We start from the raw sequence: 20,857 nt of genomic DNA, 5'->3' as shown, positions 1-20,857 counted from the left end.
GCAATTATTCAATATTGAAAACGTTCGTAAGATTGCGAACAGACCAATTAACCACACGCCCATTCACATCGGAAAATGATGTAGTTACAGCTGTGGAATCAACAATCTCACCTCCAGTCACCAATTTGCAGTCATTTCTTGACCATTCACAACAATCTACTGCACCTTAAAAACTGCTCAAAAATACCAGCATTAATATCCTTTCTGGATATCCACCAACATTGTTTCCTTGGCAGCGCTCTCACTAGACAGTGGGTAAGGGCAGTGGCAATCCTGCATATTCATTCTGTCAGGGCCACTCAGCTCCTGACCTCATTACAGCCTTGGTTCCAACGTGGACAAAAGAGGTGAATTCCACAGGTGAGGTGAGAGTGACAGCCCTTGACATCAAGGCTGTGTTCGACCAAGTGTGGCATCAATGAGCCCTGGAAAAACTGGAATCAATGGTATCAGGAGGCAAAATCTCCACTGGTTGGAGTCACACAAGGCTCACAGGGAGACAGTTTTGGTTGTTGGGGGTCAATCATCTCGGCTCCAAGACATCTCTGCAGGAGTTCCTTGGGGTAGTGCCCTCGGCCTCACCACCTCCAGCTGCTTTATCAATGACATTCCCTCCACTGTAAGGTCAGAAATGGGGATGTTCACTGATCATTGTCCAATGTTCAGCAACATTCACAACACCTCAGATACTGATACAGTCCACGTTCATGTGCAATAAGACCTGGATAATATTTGGGCTGACAAAGGGCAAGTAACATTGGAGACACACAAATGCCAGGCTATGACCATCTTCAATAAGAAACAATCTAACCATTGCCCCTTGACATTCAGTGGTATTTTCATCACTCAGTCCCCAACTGTCAGCATCCTGGGAGTTACTATTGACCAGAAACTCAATCGAACTTGCCATATAAATACAGTGGCTATAACAGCAGGTCAGAGTCTAGGAATTCTGCAACAAGTAACTCACCTCCTGACACCTGAAAGCCTGTCAAACATCGACAAGGCACAAGTCAGGAATGTAGTGGAGTGTGATAGAATGCCCATCACTTTCCTGGATGAGTGCAGCCAAAAAAATACTCAAGAAGCTTGACACTATCCAGGCCAGAGCAGCCCACTTAATTGGCATCACATCCACTCCCTTCAACACTGATGCTCAATAGCAGCAGTCTGGAGTAATCTACAAGATGCACTGCTGAAATTCACCAAAGCTCCTCAGACATTGCCATCCAAACACATGACCACTTCCATCCAGAAGGACAAGGGTAGCAGATACATGGGAACACCACCACTTGCAAGTTCCCTTCCAGGCCACACATCATCCTTAGTTGGAAATATATCGCTGTCCCTTCAGTGTCGTTGGTGACAATTCTAGAATTTCCTCCCTAATGGCCTTGTGGATCTACCTACATCATATGGGCTGCAGTGGTCCAAGAAGGTAGTTCACCGCCACCTTCTCAATGACAATAATCTATGGGCAATACTTGCTGGCCAGCCGGCAACGTCCATGTCCCAGGGCAGAGCAAAAAAAGTGGGAAGGCAAGTGGCAAGGATCACATGGCGTCTATCGAGGAATTTTAGCAGGTTAAATAGTGGGTAAAAACTTGGCAGATGGAACAAAATTTGGCAGAAAGATGAGAAGAGCTGAAATATTATTTAAAAGAGAAAGAATACTGAAAACTGCAGTGCAGAAGGATTGGGAGTTTTTCATGCATCAATCACAAAAATCCTAACATCCAAGTTCAGCAGGTAGTAAACAAAGAAACAAAGAAACCTACAGCACAGGAACAGGCCCTTTGGCCCTCCAAGCCTGCGCCGATCAAGATCCTCTGTCTAACCTGTCATCTATTTTCTAACGGTCTGTATCCCTTTGCTCCCTGCCCATCCATGTACCTGTCCAAATATATCTTAAAAGACGCTAACATGTCTGCGTCTACCACCTCCGCAAGCAACGCATTCCAGGCACCCACCACTGTCTGTGTAAAGAACTTTCCACGCATATCTCCCTTAAACTTTCCTCCTCTCACTTTGAACTCATGACCCCAAGTAATGGAGGCCCCCACTCTGGGAAAAAGCTTTTTGCTATCCACCCTGTCTATACCCCTCATGATTTTGTAGACCTCAATCAGGTCCCCCCTCAATCTCCGTCTTTCTAATGAAAATAATCCTAATCTACTCAAGCTCTCTTCATAGCTAGCACTCTCCATACCAGGCAACATCCTGGTGAACCTCCTCCGCACCCTCTCCAAAGCATCCACATCCTTATGGTAATGTGGCGACCAGAACTGCATACAGTACTCTAAATGTGGCCGAACCAAAGTCCTATACAACTGCAACATGACCTGCCAACTCTTGTACTCAACACCCTGCCCAATGAAGGAAAGCATGCCATAGAGAAAGCAAATGGAATGATGGCTTTTATTTCAAATGGAATGGAGTATTAAAGAAAGGAGATCAAACATTAGGAGATTAGAATGACACCTGAACTGAATGGGTTTCCTGCTACTTGAACACATATGATCCTGGCACTAGTATATACAATAGTTTGTAAGAGAGACATAACTGAGATTGGCAGTGTACGTAGTCTGCCTCCTGGTTGCACTCCCAGCCAAAATGACACGAGAACGAATACCACCAGAGGGAAAAAGAAGACAGGCTGACTGAAGAAAACATGGCATCAAACATTTAAGGAGGAGACTCTACAGCAGATCACCACCAGGACTGGGCAATAGAGGGTGCCATGGACCAGGGCCAATAGTATTAACATAGAAGGGCTTATTCAACAGATGAGAGAAAATAGGGCCAGGAGAAGGCCATTTAGCTAATTGAGCCTGCTCTGCCTTTCCATATGATCGTAGCTGAACTTCCTTCTCAACGCTATATTCCCATTCTAACCCCTTCCACCCCTATCCCCACCTTACTCTTTTGGGGCTCCACCTCCAGAGACGCAGGCTCCCTGATTACAACAAACTATTTTTCGTGGGGTCCTGACAGCATCCAATTGATTTGAAATCATGTGACCTTAATATAGTACCTTTCTATTTAGAGGCTTGAAGAAAACATTAAAACCAGCAAGTGGAACAAAGTGTTAGCAACACATATATAAATGTATAAACACAACAAAAATCCTTCTGAGAAGTATGAACAAACACATAACACAGTGTTGTCAGCACTGCCTACCTTTAAAGAGCAGAAAATGCAGGCAGCATGTGCATACAACCATACTAGTCTGAAAGTGCCCGATCTTATCTGATCTCGGAAGCTAAACAGACTCAGGCCTGGTTAGTACTTGGGTGGGAGACTGCCTGGGAATACCACGTGCCATAGGCTTTTGCAGCCACCAGAGGCTGCCTGCAGCCCTGCACTCTGACGCCCCCATTTATTAAGCTACAAAAGTCCTTTTAACTGCTCTCTCCTTCGTTGTCTTTCCTTTCACCATTTTTCTTTTGCTTTCAATTTTCCTCCTGCTGCACACAAGTAACAGGATAAGGCAGAGGGACAAAAAGCTGAAGACGAAAAAGTAAAAGAGGATAAAACTGACATGGCGTGAGACAACGAAACACAGTCAAAGCAAGACAAGGTACATAGAAAATCAGAATCACAGAATTCGAGCAGAAATGTCCCTGCACCGAATGTATTATCTATAACCAATCCCCTTTCCTTTCCCATACCCCAAACACACCATTACTATCCAAAAGTATCCAAAGCTCTCTTGAATGCTTCAATTGAACTTGCCTCCACATTTCCAGGTCATGCATTCAATATCCTGATTCATGCTGTGTGAAAAAGTATTCTCACATCGCGTTTGCTTGGTTTGCATATCACTTTAAAAGATCAAACAAATGGAGCTGTGGTCCAAGATGGTGACAGAGTATGACGCTTCAGCCAAAGCTTGTCTGCTCTGCCTGCTCTTTTCTTGCTCATTGTCTTTTTCCTCTTCTTCCCTCCTGCCCTCAATTGACTCCTGGCCTCAGCACAAACATGATGAGAGGTCCTCTCAGCCTGACATAGTGGCCTCCCGTGGCAGTGGTCCAGTGTGGCATGATGGTCTCTTGAGCTGGTCTGGCCTCAGCGTGGACTCCCAGTCTTGAGGTGATTCCAGAGCAATCTCCCAGGTGAAACCCCGTGCAGTCTGGAGCCAAGGCCTGGTGGCTAGGTGCCAGCATGGTCTGGGCTGGAAGACCCTTGTTCTGAACTTTTATTTCTGCAATGCTGGGCTTTTCATTTCTCTGTTTTCTAAGATCTTGTAACTAAAGAAGCTGCACTTAGGTACCTTTGTACCTAAGATGGTGCGTTAAGTGAGGACTTATAAACTTTTCACTGTCATCATTTCAGTACATGTGCAAAAGCTAATTCTAATGTAGTGACTATAGCTGAGACCTAGCTTAAACATGGACAGCAACTGGAATTAAAAGCTGCAATGTTTTAGGCAGGGATTAGGGAGGAAAGGGACTTTGGAAGGTGGCAAGTAATGGCATTATCCAATTATAGGTTTAGAGTTCTACATGGACAATGTACCAGATGGTCAAAAGATGGAATTGATTTGGTTCCTTCTATTTGTTTCTGATGTTCCCCCTTGATGTCCAACACTGAGAATATATCTCCCAGACTAAGGCAACTATACAAACGTAGGTAGAGCTTGTCTAGGTCTAGGTCTTCTCTTATCTGTTTCTTCACCTTAGCACCAGCATTTTCTATGTTTGACCTCTGATTCCAAGGTGATGAGACAACACACAACCTCCAGGCAACATCATCCAAATGCAATTACCAGGGCCAGCAGTGGAATCTTAGAGGGGAACTAAATCTAATAAAGAAATAAAGCTTGTGTCCAGAGTTTCTGTCATTAAGAGAAATAGAATCAGCAATAGTAGTTTCCAAATAAAAAGTGATGCAGAGCTTATAATCTAAAATCATTAAACTCAAGGGCAAACTTGTGTCTCCATTGCTTCCAGACATGATGAGAAAGCAGGCACCCAATTTGTGTTTAGTCAACCCATCAACTTCTGCAATGCATGGAGTGGCTAGGATCTGGAATGCAAAACCTGAGAGTTTGTTGGAGTCAGATTCAGTCAATGGCTTTGGGAGGGAATTGGATTATTATTGAAAAAGGAAGACAGTACAGGGCTATGGAGGAAAGGCTCTGAGCAAATTGCACATCCTGAGGTCTGACAAAGACACAATGGGCCGAATGGTCTCTTTCTATGCTGCAACAATCCTGCAATTCTTTGCAGAACATTTCCATGCAGTCCATAAGCACGATCTCAAGGTTCCACTTTGTTCCTTTCTGACCTCACTGTCCTCAGTTTGCTGCCATTTTCTAATGAAGTTCAATGTAAATTCAAAGAACAAAACCTCATCCTTTGATCCAACTCATTACAGCCTTCCTGACTTGGCGGGAGAGAGACTATATATCCTGTCGGTCTCAGTTGAATCTCTCTCTCAATCTTCAGTAGTCACCTGTGTCCAGACTATTGCAGCATATCTTTTTAGATGTTGTCTCTCCAAGTGATATCCAGTATCCTGTGAAGGTGGAAGACATCCAATCTAACAATTCCCTTCCACAATCCTGTATCCCTTTTGTCATTGAAATCAGGTATCAAATTGGGACTAGATGCCTTTGATTGGTTCCTTGATTCCAACAATTGATTTGTTTTTCAAAATCACCAGCTGTTTAGTTCCACAATCCTAACAGTTGATTGGCCCCTCAATCCCAGAAGCTGATCTCTCAATTCTAAGAGTTGATTGGTTCCTTAACACCTAAAGCTGATTCATCCCTTTACCCTAGCTGATTGCTAGGTTTTTGAACCAGTTGATTTGTTCCACCCATTTCAGCAGCTGACTGGTTCAAAAACCAGCAGTTGATTGGTTCCACCCATTTCAGCAGCTGATTGGTCCCTCGATCCCACTGGGGTTGCTGTGATCTTTGAACTTCACTGTCACTGGTCCCTCCACACCAGCAACTGATTGGTCTCTTGATCCCACCAGCTGAATGCTCCACCAATTCCAGTAACTAATTGTTCTCTGAATTCCAGAAGCTGATTGGTTTCTTCATCGCAGCAGCTGATTGGTCCCTTGATCTCAGTAGCTGATTGGTCTCTCAATCCTAGCGTTGATTGGTGTTTCCATCCCGTGAAGTTAATTGATCTTTCGATCCCAGCAGGTGATTGATCCCTTCATCCCAGTAACTGATTGTGTCTTCAGCTCAAGCAGCTGATTGGTTCCATCCATTTCCAGAGTTGATTGGTCCCTCAATCCCAGCAGCTGATTAAATTTGGTTTTAGACTTAGATGTTTTATTGTCAGATGAAAAGTGTACAATGTTGCCACATCTTAGGTACAATGGTAACACAGCGTGGAGCTGGAGGAACACAGCAGGCCAGGCAGCATTAAAGGAGCAGGAAAGCTGACATTTTAGGTTGGGACCCTTCTGTTGTGTTCCTCCAGCTCCACACTGTGTTATCTCTGATTCCAGCATCGGCAGTTCTTACTATCTCTCAGGTACAATGGTACCCAGGTAGAAAGTGGTAAAGGAGAGAAACAATGTTAAAAGTTAAACATTACAGTTTATCATGGTGTAAACAGAAAAATAGAGAAATAAAGTAATAGCTAATATTAAAGTCCTTAATATTAATTGGAAAAATAAAGAAATTAAAGTTAAAGTTGCAACATTTTCTTGTGTGCTTAGGCATGCTGTGGCCTCGAACTCCTTTGCTTAGTTCAGTCTCTGGGAGATGTCGGCTGTCTGGTTCTCACCACTGCTGTCACAGATGCGGGGAGACCTCAGTCACCTCTCGCTCTTTCCACATTTCCGTCGCTCCACGCTCCAGACCTGACAAAGCCACAATCCCTTCAGCACTGAAGCAGCCACCTCCAATTTCCTCCTGCTGCTTCCGGAACATGCTTAGGCAACATCCATCACCAAAAAAAGGAGAAAACGAAAGCAAAAAGGAATTTAAAAAGAAAAGCAGATGTATGTGGACAAACTCAGGAGCTTGAACGCAGCACTGCTACACCTCCGCTCAATTAGTCCCTCAATCTCAGAATCTCATTTAGTGCTCATTGCCAGTAGCTACCAGTCCCTTGATCTAAGAAGATGATTGGCCCCTGAATTGCAGCAGCTGATTTGGACTCTTGATTCCAGAAGCGGATGAGTATCTCAATCCTAGCAGCTGTTTTCTCCATCAACCCCAGCAACTAATTGTTCCCTCGATCACAGATGCTGTTTGGTCTCACTTTCCCATTAATGATTGTTCCCTAGATCCCAGCAGGTGATTGGTCCCTTCATCCCAGTAGATGATTGGTCTTGCGAGCCCAGAAACTGATCGGTCTCTCAATCCAAGCAGTTAATTGGTCCCTCACTCTTAAGAGTGGATTCATCCAAGGATCCCAATCGTTCTTTGGCTGCTCAATTTGAATATATGATTGCTCCCTCCATCCCAGCAGCTGATTGATTCCACCATCCCAGCAGCTGATTGGTTCCTCCATCCCAGCAGCTGATTGGTTCCTCCATCCCTGCAGCTGATTGGTTCTCCATCCCTGCAGCTGATTGGTTCCTCCATCCCTGCAGCTGATTGGTTCCTCCATTCCTGCAGCTGATAGGTTGTGGTTGGGGGTGGGAGGAACATGGTGTTGCTCTGATTTTTTCCGGTTCCGGGTCACGATCTTCACGCCGTTCCCTGCTGCCATGCTGAGGCTCTCGTTCCTGTCCCGGCTCGTGTCGGTCTCCTCCCGCCTGGGCCCTCAGGCCACCTTGACACCGCCGATCGCCTCCGTCCTGCGGACCGGGCCCCCTGGGATCCGCGGCCTCGCTCGCTCCATGTGGTTGCTTTCCAGCTCGGCCTCGGGCCGCAGGCCGCTCCGTTCCAGCCACCTTCTCAACGGCGTGTCCTGCGGCTGCGGGGCCCTGCACACGGAGGGTAAGGGAGGGGGTGGGTGCACAACCGGTCCCCGCCCCCCCCGCCCACCACCACCAAGCCCCCCCCCCCCCCCCCCCAGGTCCCCCGCCCACCACCACCAACCCCCCCCCTCCCCCCAGGTCCCCTGCCCACCACCACCAAACCCCCCCCCCCCAGGTTCCCCATCGTCCCGGTTCCCCGCCCCCCAGCTCCCCATCCCTGTTCTCAGCCCCTCGCCCACCTCTCCCTGGTTCCATGGTGGGGCTCTCTGCTCTGGTGTGCTGTGCACTGCTGTCCACAACTTGGCCAGACAATCCCACCCAGGCTGTGCTGCAAAGTGGGATTAGAATGGTTAGATGATTATTCTTAAACTCAATGGGTTTAAAGGGCCCTTTTCTATACTATTGACTTCTATAACTTAGGCTCTAAGTTGAAGGTCTCCTCTTCTTCAGGGCCAAGTCCTTGGCTGTGAAACCAGCGAGAGCTTTGGGTCGCTGTCTGTGTGAAACATGATGGGGTGTTCTTGTATCTGATCTCAACTGGCTGGATTTGCATTGTCCCTGTAGGTGACAAAGCATTCGCTCAATTTCTCACTGATGAAATCAAGGAGGAGAAGAAAATCCAGAAGAGTTCAACACTGCCGAAGGTGTCAGGAGGCTGGGAAATTGGGCTGAATGGGACTGAGGCGAAACTTGTAAGGAAAGTTGATGGTGAAAAGTAAGTGAGGTCACTCGGGTATCATTTGGGCAAGCAGCCAATTTGTATGTTTTTAGTTAAAATCATGTCAGTGGATTGTGGATAGGAAAAGAATTTGTTTTTTTTTAAACAAGTTCCATGGATTTGTTTTTAAAATCTCACCTGAACTTGATGGTATTTCTTTAACAATTCATCCTAAAGAAAGCACTTCCTGTTGTGCAGTAGATGATGGACAGGAGTACGTAACAAAGGCCACATGGCTGATAGTTTCTGTTAAAGTTTCTTTTTCATTCCCTCATGGGTGTCTCTGGCAGGGCCAGCATTTATCCTCTATCCCAGCGGACAGTTAAGATCAACCATGTTATCCTCAGTCACGTGTAGGCCAGACCAGGTAAGAACGACAGCTTCTTTTCTTTAGGAAGGAAATCTGTTTGCCACGGTCAGATTAATAGCTTAAAGCTAATATCTCCAGGCCTTCGCTTCCCCAAGCAAATAACATTGAGTCCAGTGTAACATTTTTGGATCTGGAGATGGTGCCGTTATCTGTTGGATTTCTCCAGCAGCTTGTATTTAAGATCTGAATCAGCAGTAATTGTTTTTATCAATATACAAACTCCTGGAGCAGGGCATTTAAATCCACAACGTCTCAGTCAAGTGAAAACTAAGCCAACAATCCAATACCTCAGCACCAGTTACTTCTGCCCCAAAAGAATTGAATGTAGAATGAGTATGTACTACACTCTGAAAAATGCATTTTAATTTTAGAAAATATGTTGAAATACATTTGGAAGTCCAGGATTTGAGTGAAGATTTGTGGCTGCAGTACTGGTTGTAGATGTTGGTGTGTTTGCCGAGCTGGGAGGTTTGGTAGCAGATATTTTGTCCTGTTTACTGGGTGACATCCTCAGTGTTGTGGAGCCTCCTGTGAAGCATGTGCCTGTGAACCTGCACAAGACAACAGCGCTTCTATAATGGGAGTCTGTTATAACTTGGACTCTAGAGTCTAATAAGTGAGATTGCATAATAGATGCATCATGTTAACGAGAAAATTTTTAGCAAGCAAAATGAGGATTAAATAGAGATTTAATTAATTTTGAACTCATAAGACCCCCCCCCCCAAACCATAATCAGTTTTGTATATTGAGCTGAGTTATCATAGAATTTCACTGTATATTTAGTCTAGAAAGCTTACAGTATCAAATTAAGATTATAATGTTCACCATTGCATGTAGATTCTGATAGTTCCTTAGCCTGTGCAGGACCAGTATTCAGCTTTAGTACATCATTGTCAAGTTCTTAAATGTCATGACAAATATATTACTAGTCCCAGTTTTAAATGAAGTTTGGCTGTGAGCAGTTTGAGATCAGAACGTGCTCCCTGTCATTCTCCGATTCTTTGCAGTTCAGAATTGCAGCTGGTGACACCTTTTTGACTACTTCTTTATCCATAGTGACCATTTACCTCTTTCTGTTTGTAGAGTTACAGTCTCCTTTAATATCAATAACAGCATTCCGCCAACAATGGAGGAGGAACCACAGGAAGGACAGAAGGGTTCAGAGAATGAGGTGAGTTGGATTGAACTTGCACAGTACTCTTGACTGTCACCTTAGTAAAGTTGAGAGGTAATTAAACAGGCATTAATTAAACAAACTCCACTGTGTATTGTTCATCCTGTGCCCTGGGTTGAGTGGAATTTTGTATAGATAGGAGTTGGAGGTCTGTCTATGTGAACAGAATGTACATGAGTATTTAAAAGCCCTTTAAAGCACCACTTTATTTCCTAGAATCCCAAAGCAGGCAATATTAGAACAGTGAACGCCATTGGTCTCGATAACTGACTGGGTGAAAAGTTTGAACCAGAATGGGTTGAACTTGAACTTTTGTAAAAACCTACCTGGGCATACGAGTTCTGTATTTGGACGTGTGGTCTCACTGGGTGGTACGGAGAGGTGGATCTGGGTACAGTCAAGGCATGTGGAAGGTAACTTGCTATAGGCCTTACCCTCTTGCCCTTGTCCAACCTAACGTTAGCGCTACAGCAGTATTTAAATGAGGAACGTGAGGACAGGTACAAAGAGGACTGTACCGCTTACACCGTTGCTGCCGACTCGCGTTGTGTGTTTATGCTGTTTGAGGCCTTTGCTCAGTCGTCTTGTTTTTGTCTGCTGGACAGTAGCAGGCTCTTCCTATTAGTCTGCTGTCACTGGGGAAAGGAACAGAAAGCACAGACAGGAGTCCACATGGTAAAACCTATAAAATGCGCAGCAATGAAACAGGCCACTCAGCCCAGCTTGTCAGTTTACCTGTCACATGAGCAATAATGTCCCAATCGTGGTAATCCAACCTGTTCCCATTCTCTCATTTTTCTTCACTCATGTCTCTTTGAACTGCATTTCAACGGGTACCCTATCAGAGGACTAGGCTGACTTTACTTCATTAAATTTGGCTTTCTTAACCTAAAGACCGAACAATTATTTAGATCGGCACCTCCCAGTTTATGTTGAAGTTCTCAAAATATTGATGTGACTTGAATTGCCCTTTAAAGTGCAATTGGTTATTGTGACAATATCATTTCACATTTTGTTTTGACAGACGTCAAATGTTAAAATAAGTGAACAGAGATTTCACTTTGAGATTGTGTAAAGTTTTGAAGTCCTTCACTTCTGAACTCTTGTGCTGGGTTGGATTGGTCTTGCTGTTTGTGCACAGGACATAACTGGGAAATTTTTAACATGGTTAGGGAGATGCCAGGGTTGCAGCTGTATTCGAATGGCTTGGCGACGGAGCAGCACAAGTCTTGTGTCTAGGTAAGATGGGGTGACTGGTGGGCACAGATGAGTTAGACTGAACAGTCTGCTTCCGTGCTGTATGACTATGACTCTAAATCTTCAGTATTGTTGCTGGAACGTTGAACGTTGACAAGGCCATGGTCTTCGTAATATCCAGTACCTCCAACCATTTTTTTTGATATCAGGTGGAGTGAACCAAATTGGTTGAAGACTGACATGTGTGATATTGGTTGCACGCATACCCCCCACCCCCCAAAAGAAACAGAAGGGTCTGAGATGGATTGTCCACTCAGCATGTCCAGCCGAAGATTATTGCATTTGCTTCAGTTTTATTTTGCACTGATGCACCCTATCATTTGAGGGTGTGGGTATCTGGAGCATCCTCCTCCAGTGAGTTTAGCATGAAATTACTTCTGCTTTGTAGCTACACCAGGTTGACGTCTTTTGTTTTTTAGGTATGCCAGGTGCTGAATCTGGCATGCCATCTTCACTCTTCATCGAACCACTTTTTTTGCCTTGATAGTAGAATGGGGATCTCCCCTGCCATGAGGTTACAGATTGTGATTGTGATTGTTAACAGCTCTGCAGCTAATGCCTCGTGGATGCCTGGTTTTGATACGCTAGGTCTGTTTGAAAACTATCCCATTCAGTACTGTGGCAATACCCCATGGAATAATGGAGGGTCTTCTTCACGTCAGGGTGGGATTTTTATCTCCACGAGGACTGTGCAGTGGTCACTCCTGACATTGTATTAGTTAGTTGCAGATGCAGCAGACAGATTGTAGGCTTTTCCCTTTTGTAGCATCCCTTGCTACCTATTGCAGGACATGTCTGACAAGTATATTCTTTACAACTTGACCAGCATGGTGAGTACTGGTGCTGCTGTTGATGATGGACACTAAAGTCCCTGCCCAGCAGGCATTCTTCACCCATACCAGGCTCCACACATCCTCCAAGCAGTGCTCAACACGAAGGAGTATTGAATCATCAGCTGAGGGGCAGCAGGAGGTGGGCATTGAGGTTTCCTTGCCTGCGTTTGATCTGATGCCACAAGACTTCATAAATGTCCTGTTTTTAAACCCAGTTGAATGAATGTTGCATCTGAGAAGCCTCTTCAGAGATCTCTGAGTTGGCCCTTTTAAGTTATTCTGTGGGCATAGCCACGCAGAAGAATCCACTGGTCTCACATAAGTGACAATTGAAAGATGAGGGATAATACCTGGATTCACGTGATTCATGAAGAAATTGTACTTGGGTATTCATTGCCCACTGTAAAGAGAAATGTAAGTAGAAAATCAAGGGTAACCAATGAAGGCTTTTGAGCAGTGGGATTGAATTCAAGACGGTGATGCTTATAAACGTCAGTGTCCTCAATTCATTTCCTCATCCTTTTCAGTCTTTCATATTGTTCACATTTTTCCTAATTCTATCCATCAAGTGTTATCCTTCCATCTTCATAACTCTTCCTTTTTTTTAAATTAAATCCTTGTCCATTTTTATTTCTTGCCATCCAATCATTTGGGGGAGGTGACAGCCTAAGTAGTTTTATTGTTGGACTGTTAATCCCGAGACCCAGGGAACGTTTGAGGTTCACATTCCGCCACGGCAAAAGAAAATCCGGAATCAAGAGCCTAATGATAACCACAAATCAATTGCCTACTGTTGGAATAACCACTAGTGAACCAATGTCCTTCAGGGAACGAAACTGCCACCCTTACCTGGTATGGTCTACACGTGACGCCTGACCCACGGGAGTGTGGTTGACTTTTAACTGACGTTGGGGATGGCCGAGCCATTGGCGCCCTCAATCCGTGCATGAATAATAAACAAAACCTCTTTTTTAACATAAAATTCTCACTTCCTTGCCTGCCCCACCACTGTGGGCCGTGCTGGCACGTGGAAGAAGTCTACTGACAGTGCCCAGAGGTAGCAGGTCAGGGAAAGCCAGGGGTTAGTGCAACAACCAGGCACAACCCTGCTGTTGATTGAGCACATGCAGGTAGGGCCCTTTTGCTATTTGCTACACAACACCGATCTCTACGAGTGAATGGAATGTTAGATTTTGCTGAGATTCACTTTTGAAGAATGTGCCCAGAGGGTGGGAACCTGCAGTTTTTGAATATTTGAGATGCAGTGTTGAACAGAAAGATACAGCTGTTTGTTTGAACATCTGTCAAATTTCCTGAGATAACATGGTGTGAAGCTGGATGAACACAGCAGGCCAAGCAGCATCAGAGGAGCAGGAAGGCTTGATGTTTCAGTCAGGACCCTACTTCAGAAAACTTTCTGAAGAAGGGTCCTGACCCGAAACATCAAGCCTTCCTGCTCCTCTGATGCTGCTTGGCCTGCTGTGTTCATCCAGCTTCACACCGTGTTATCTCAGATTCTCCAGTGTCGGTCGTTCCTACTATCTGTCAAATTTCCTGAATCATTTGTGACTCTTAATTTCAGGGTTTGCACTTCTAATATTTTAGAAATAACTGATGTCAAAAATATACTATCACACCTTGGGCTTGTTAACTTGTGTTTTTTTGCGGCATTTTAGACCCACTCCTCATTCTGTTTGCATTTAAATGCATTAGATATTTGGAATTGTAAACCATTCCCATGAACGTTTTTAATCCTGATCAAGCATTTAAGCCAGCAGTATTATGGTTTCTCAAAAAAAAACAAATACTAATAACCATAAAGTTGTAAAGAGACAACATACATCAGGAAGAAGTAACTGAATGAGCTGAAGCTTGCCTTTTTAAAAACTTGAGGCTGGAGAGGCAGCTGAGGGGAAATCTTGAAGAAAGAGTTAAGAATTACCCAAATGAATGCTGAATTACAAAGAGGGAAGGTATTTTGGACAGCTTGCATGGAGCTTTGAAGATACAAGGGGGAAATCTCAGGAGCAGTGTTGGTGCCATTCTAATACAGAGAATGACTGTGTTGGGTCTGATGGAGAGCAGTTGAAAGCTAAGGAAGAGATGCTGTAAGGCCCCCTACATATTTTGTTGGTGTGTCCAAGTGTTGGCTGTAGTTGGGTATTTCTAATTGTTTTTGTTGATCTGAAGATGTGGCTTAAGTTGGTGGAAAAGTGAAAATAGCAGTGAGAAGGTAACACCAACAGTGGAGGAGTTCTGAAACATATGTTTAAAGTAACAGGAAGCAGGCCAAGAATATCATAAAGAAGGCCTGTAAAAGGCAAAGCCTAATATCTGGTCCATTTGAGATGTGAAGAAGTTGTATCTATATGTTCAGTGCCCTAAGCAGAGTGCGATTAAATATAGAAAATTCAGGCGTAATCTAAGTAACTGTTAAGATGATTAATCAAAATGGTAAAGTACTTATAATATTTATTCCACTGTAAAGATTGGCTAATTCCCCATCAAATCCATCCCCCCCCATCCAATTTAAACACACCACACACCGCCATGTTGTAATCCTCACCTATACTGTTGTTTCTCAACTAAACTGTTCCTGTCTTCCACCTTACATAAACCTAAATATTGCTGCTTCTGTCTAGGTTTTCACTTTTTCTCCCATTCTTGCTGACTACACTGATTCCCAATCCTCCAGGCTTCTAATTAGTATAATTAAAATTTAGTGATTGAAGCATTGAACTGCATGAAGACTAAGTCAGAAAATGTGTTGGTTGAACAGAATCATTTGGAAGAAAGAACACAGCTAGAGGTAATGGGAGAGAGTTGGGGGGAGGTGAATTAAAGTCTGAGAATTCATTGAATTTTGCTTCTTGCCCCTTCCCCTGCCCCTACCCATTTACAAAAACAGCTGGGTCTGTTGGGAGGCTGGTGTAACTTGGAATCTTGACTTCGTGTACATCTAAACAACATAATAAGTATAAAATGTCACCTTCTATCTAACAAATAATTAAATTCTTTTACAGCCTGAAATCATCTCGACCCCAAACTTTGTTGTGGAAGTGACCAAGCTGTCGAATAACCAGAGCCTGGTTTTTGACTGCCACTATCCTGAAGATGAGGTGGGTATTCATGTTGGCATTTAGTCAGAAAGCCAGTTATAGATTTTTCTTTGCTTTCTTCTGCACAAAATAGCATGTGGTGATCCAGTGTGCCAACAGGGCTATGTTAGGACGTTACTGAGATTTCGGGAAGCTTCTTAAAACACTTAACCTAGGCTTTGATCAGGTATTTGCAAGTGATCCCACTGAGAGGCAGTAAGTAACCTGCTGGACAGACCCTTGTGGAACTCCAGATGTGATGTTGAAGAGGCAGTCAGTGGAGCTGCACTGTTTATCTCTACATGGGTGAGAGTGGAATCTGGTGAGAGCAGTCTCCTGTTAGGGACTGAAGGGTGTTTGGAATCTGACATGTTTGTAGAATCCGCAACACAGAGGTTGTTGTTCGACATATCGTGTTTGTTCCAACTATGAAAGAGCTGTCCACCTTGTCCTACTCTGTGGCTTTGTTGCCGTAGACATGAACGTTATTCCTTTTTGAGCAGTTATCCAGTTGCCTTTTTAAAGTTCCTATTCAGCCTGCTCTCATTGTCCTTCATTTCATCTTCACGGGGAGGACAAGGTGCACAGGCCACACAATGTTAATCGTTCACTTAGGACCCTCTTGGTGTGAGGATGGAGTGGAAGAAGAGGGCGTGGAGTTGGTTGTTCTTTTTATTCACTCATCGGATGTTGGCTTCCCTAGCTGTTTATTGCCTTTCTGTAACTTCCCAGAGGGCCGTTAAGAGTCAGTGGCTTTGCTGTGGGTCTGAAGTCATGTAGACCAGGCCACATAAGCACAGCAAATTTCCTACCCTGAAAGTCGTTGGAGGTTATAGCACGTTCAAGGATCTGTGAAAGATCAGGCGTATATTTTTATGGGGATAATGCTAATTTAAAGGAAGTTGGTACAATGTCTGAGGAACAATTTGCAGTTCCAACAGGGATAGGACCAAGAAACAGTCAGAATTTATTAGAATGGGATTGTAGTTGCAGAGCAAGATGATTTGTTTGGAAAGAGAAAATAGTGGCACATGGCAGAGTTAGCTTTAATTGCCCAACCCAGCTGCCCTGGTAAGGTGGTGTGCTACTTCCTTCAACTGCTGCACTCCGTGTGGTGCAGGGACACCCATAGTGCCATTGCAGATGGAGCTCCAGAATGTTTCTGAAGGAGCAGTGTTGTATTTCCAAGTCAGGATGGTTTGTAGCTTGGAGGAGAACTTGCAACTGGTGCTGTTTCCTTTTATCTGCTGCCCTTTTCCTGTAGGTGGTAGAGATTGCAGGTTTGAAAGGTGTTTTTGAATGATCCTTGGAAAGTTGCTGCAGTGCATCTTGTAGATGGTACATACTGCTGCTGCTATGCATTGATGATAGATGAGTGCTGATGAAAATGCTTTGTACTGGATGGCATTGACCTTCCTGGGTATTGTTCAGCTGCATTTATCCAGGAAAGTGAGGAGCATTCCATCATTGTGCCTTGTAGATGGTGGGCAGATTTTGGGGGAATCGAGGTATAATGTTCTACAGGGTTCAAAACCTCTAATCTGCCCTTGTAAATTTAAATTTGTTCCTTAACATGTGGTGATTTAAATTAAAATATCAGGATGGAGAGCTTTACTCAGCAAAATGAAAAACCTGGGGCAGTGACCGAGTGCCCTTTAGAATGATCATGAATGAGTGTCACTTGAAATAAGGGTGGTGTTTCTTCACATCAAACCACATCTCGCAAAATGTGATTATGACAGTCGACTGTTAGTAAGCTTGAGTTTGCATACCTCCAACTTGAAAGGAAGGCAGGGGGTAGTATGGCAGCTTGACAAGTTACAAGGCAACAGGAACTCAGCAAACCGGTGAGAAAACCGATCACCAATGTCCTACTGAGTGGTCAAGGACATGTTCAAAGAGATGGGTCCTTTTTGTTTAACTTAAATTGAAGTTAGAAGATGAGGTTGGGAACAAAGTTGACCTTTTGGATACAAAGACTATGAGAAGGCTAAGAATATGCTTTGAAAAACTGAAAAAATTCCATGGAGTTGACATCATATTTATTAACTATTCCCTTGTTGCCTAAGGAGGAGGGCGTGAGCCTTGAACAACTGCTGTCTTTGTGCTTCCACAATGGGGTGGCGCTTGGAAGTTTGGGATGTTGACTGAGCCACAGGTGACTTGGTTATCTCTGTCCAAGTCACAATGTGCCTTAATTAGAGAAGCAGTAATTGCTGTTCCCATGATGTTGCTGATATTAACGTTGCTATTTGGATATAACCGCTCAGTATGGCCACTCACAGTACACTGTTTAAAGTGCTCATTGTTCATGCATTGTTCATTTTGATGTCTGAAATGGTTACAGATTGGGCGTGGTGATGAGGATGACAGTGACATCTTTGCCATCAGAGAGGTCAGCTTTCAGCCCACGGGAGAAGACAGTTGGAAAGAAACCAGCTATACCCTTAATACAGACTCCCTTGACTGGGTGAGTGGGGGCAAGCAAATTGGGTGTTGATTTATCAAAGCATGTTATGAATTTGTTTGAAATTCTGGAGTGAGGTTCCAATGCTGAAATGTTTTCTGCTCCACCATAGTACTAATTTTCTGGATTTGCTATCCACCTTCACCGTCCTCATCTGCTTTTGGGGTCTCCTCACTGCCTAATGTCTTCATCAGGAGCTGCTCAGCTTTTAGTGCTTTCTGACTAGCTACCTACCTGTGTAGAAAGCTTTGTGATGTGTTGGTCTGTTATTTAAACACATTGGCCGTCACAGCAGAACCTGATCCTACCTTCACTTTATGTTGCTGTGGATATGGGCAGCATACCCATCAGTCATGCTGCTGAAGTTTTCAGGTTGATGTTTGGGGTGTGGACCATATATTGAGTAAATGAGTTTTATCATTTCATATGGTGTGCTTTGATCTTGTGAGCTGATCTATGCAGGAGCAGTGTTATAGGTTTGTCAGTGATGTTCCTCAATGCTTTAGAGGCAGCCTGACCATTATTTGCATTTTAACCACCCAGTGGCTGGTTTAGAGGTATTTGATTTCATATTTCCAGTGCACACTGCTTAGTTTTAGTCAAGACTGCCTGCCAAGACTTTGGATTGGGTTGTTTGTCACAGCTTTATTGACTGTATATGCAGACCATAACCTCTGTGTCTCCCACAGGCCCTCTATGATCATCTGATGGACTTCCTGGCGGACCGTGGGGTTGATAACACTTTTGCTGATGAACTTGTTGAGCTGAGCACAGCTTTAGAACACCAGGAGTATATCAAGTTTCTGGACAATTTGAATAGTTTTATAAAGTGTTAATCATTGATGTATACAATTAACATTTGTCTCTCTGCCTCCTGGGAAAGATCATCCTGCAATGATGATGCTTGTTAAATGGCAGAATGATCCTTGGCTTTAAATTATTTCACAATAGATTTTGTACAAAGATATTCTTTGGTACTGAATGGCTCTGTGTAATTGGCATCCATCTCTATATAATGTACAGAGCAGCTTGGGATGCTGAAATACCCAAAATGATGCCTCCTGAATTGTACTCTAATTATGGAAGTGTGTGTGTGTGTATGTGAGCACATTAACCAGATTACTTTCTCCTCACAATGTCATTGGCCTCAGATGTTCCCGTAAAAATGAAGTATTGATTAAACATGATGTCAAACTTTGGTTCTCCTGATTTCTTGGGTTGGGATTGTGTAGGGTGTGCAATTCAAGTGACCCAGGAAGATGGCACAGTGGTTATGTTGCTGGAGTAGTAATCCAGAGGGCCATCTCTGTATCCTTCAGGCAGCAGATTCAAATGGAATTTAAATTCAGTTAATAAATCCAGAGTTGAAAGTGAGTCTCTGATAGGTGACCATCGTTGAATGTTGTAAAAGTCAGTCTGGTCCACTAATGTCCTTTCTGCAGAAGGAAATCTGATGTCCTTACCTGGTTTGGCCTTACACGTGATTCCAGATCCACAGCAATGTTCTTGACTCATAACTGCTTCTGAAGTAGCCCAGCAAGGCACTGAGTTCTGATGAAATGCTGACCCTACCAGTAATGCCTAATCTTATGGGGGGAGGAAAGAAAGGAAAAAGAGTAAGGAACTTTCTAGCATTCATATAATTCCTAGAAATGGCAGCTATAGAACAATAACTCATTTCGAGCGTGGAGTTGGAGGAACACAGCAGGCCGGGCATTTCTGAACATGGGTCCCGAATTGAAATGTCAACTTTCCTGCTCCTCTGATGCTGCCTGGCCTGCAGTGTTCTTCCAGCTCCACACTGTGTTATCTTATTTCAAGCATTTTTTTTTGCATCTTTAAGTTCAGGTATGAATTTTATTTCATCTGTAAATTCTTTGAAGTGGAATTTTATGTTTTTGAAGATTAAAGGATGCAGGGAGTGAGCAGGAATGTAGAATTACAGAAAGATAGACGATTTACGTTTGTATATCATCTTTGTAACCTCCGGATGCTCCAAATACTTTACAGCCAGTTACATTTTGTAATAATTGTTCTGTGCAACAGTGCACCCTGTTTGTGCATGGAAAAATATCTTCTCATGTGACAGAATACTCCTGACTTGCCTGTGTGAGTGCAGCACCAGCAGCACTTGAGATGATCAACACCATCTAGAATAACTTACTTGCTGAATTGATACCCTATCTATTTCCTTCACTGATGCCATCTATGAGATGCACTGCAGTAGCTCACCAATTTTTCTCTGACCACTATTCCCTGAAAGCTCAAGGCTAGCAGATATTTGGGAACACTACCACGAGTAAGATCCCTGCCAAGAGCGTCACCATCCTGACTGGGAAATGGTGTTCCTTTCCTGGTGCAAGATTAAATCCTGGCACTCCCTAACAGTACTGTAGTGTAGCTACAGACCAATAATTCCAGCACAAAGGGAAGCAGTTGTAATGTTGTTGGACTAGTAATCCAGAGCCCCAGGTTAATGCAGTAGGGGCATAGGTTCAAATTACACTGTGGCATACAGTTAAATTTGAATTCAACGCAAATCTGAAATGAAACACTAGTTAATATGACAACCAGGTAATTACTGTTGTTTGTTGTTAATAGGATTTAAGAACAGCTGCTTCCCTGCTGTTATCAGACTTATGAATGGACCAGTCCTACGTTACAGATGATCTTTCCCTGTAGTTGTAATATCATATTCTGAATTCTGTTCTAATTACCTTGATGTACGTATGTAAGGTATTATTTCTCTGGTCACCATGTGCACAATGCTTCTCAGTGTATCTCAGTGCATGTGACAATAATAAAATCAAATCAAAAACCTCATCAAGTGCACTGATGGTCCTTTAGGAAAGGAAATTTACTACACTTATCTGGTCAAGGCTACATCAGCTCCAGACTCAACAATGTGGTTAACACTTTACCGCGCTCTCTGGACGGTTTGGGATGGCCAAAATGTGTTGGTACTGTTGCCTCTATTTACAATAGAAATGGAGGATAGGTTGCTGGAAGTCCGGCTGAAATGAAAAGTGGTTCGGGATCAGGG

At 43.7% G+C, this 20,857-nt stretch overlaps 1 protein-coding gene and 1 pseudogene across 1 annotated transcript; both read left to right on the top strand.

Moving 5' to 3' along the window:
- Positions 1 to 3,211: 3,211 nt before the first annotated feature.
- LOC125464794 (5S ribosomal RNA) lies at positions 3,212 to 3,330 on the top strand (annotated as a pseudogene).
- Positions 3,331 to 7,624: 4,294 nt separating this feature from the next.
- Positions 7,625 to 20,637, top strand: c1qbp (complement component 1, q subcomponent binding protein). Its single transcript, XM_048557425.2, has 6 exons — positions 7,625 to 7,915; positions 8,461 to 8,611; positions 10,069 to 10,156; positions 15,273 to 15,368; positions 17,695 to 17,817; positions 18,504 to 20,637. The coding sequence occupies exons 1-6, from the start codon at positions 7,684 to 7,686 to the stop codon at positions 18,648 to 18,650; spliced, it is 837 nt and encodes a 278-aa protein (XP_048413382.2). The 5' UTR covers positions 7,625 to 7,683; the 3' UTR covers positions 18,651 to 20,637.
- The last annotated feature ends 220 nt before the right edge of the window (positions 20,638 to 20,857 follow it).

Source organism: Stegostoma tigrinum, chromosome 27, assembly GCF_030684315.1.
Source record: "Stegostoma tigrinum isolate sSteTig4 chromosome 27, sSteTig4.hap1, whole genome shotgun sequence".
Classification (NCBI taxonomy): Eukaryota; Metazoa; Chordata; class Chondrichthyes; order Orectolobiformes; family Stegostomatidae; genus Stegostoma; species Stegostoma tigrinum.
Note: the sequence above shows the minus strand (reverse complement) of the source record. Positions and strands in the feature narration are given on the sequence as shown.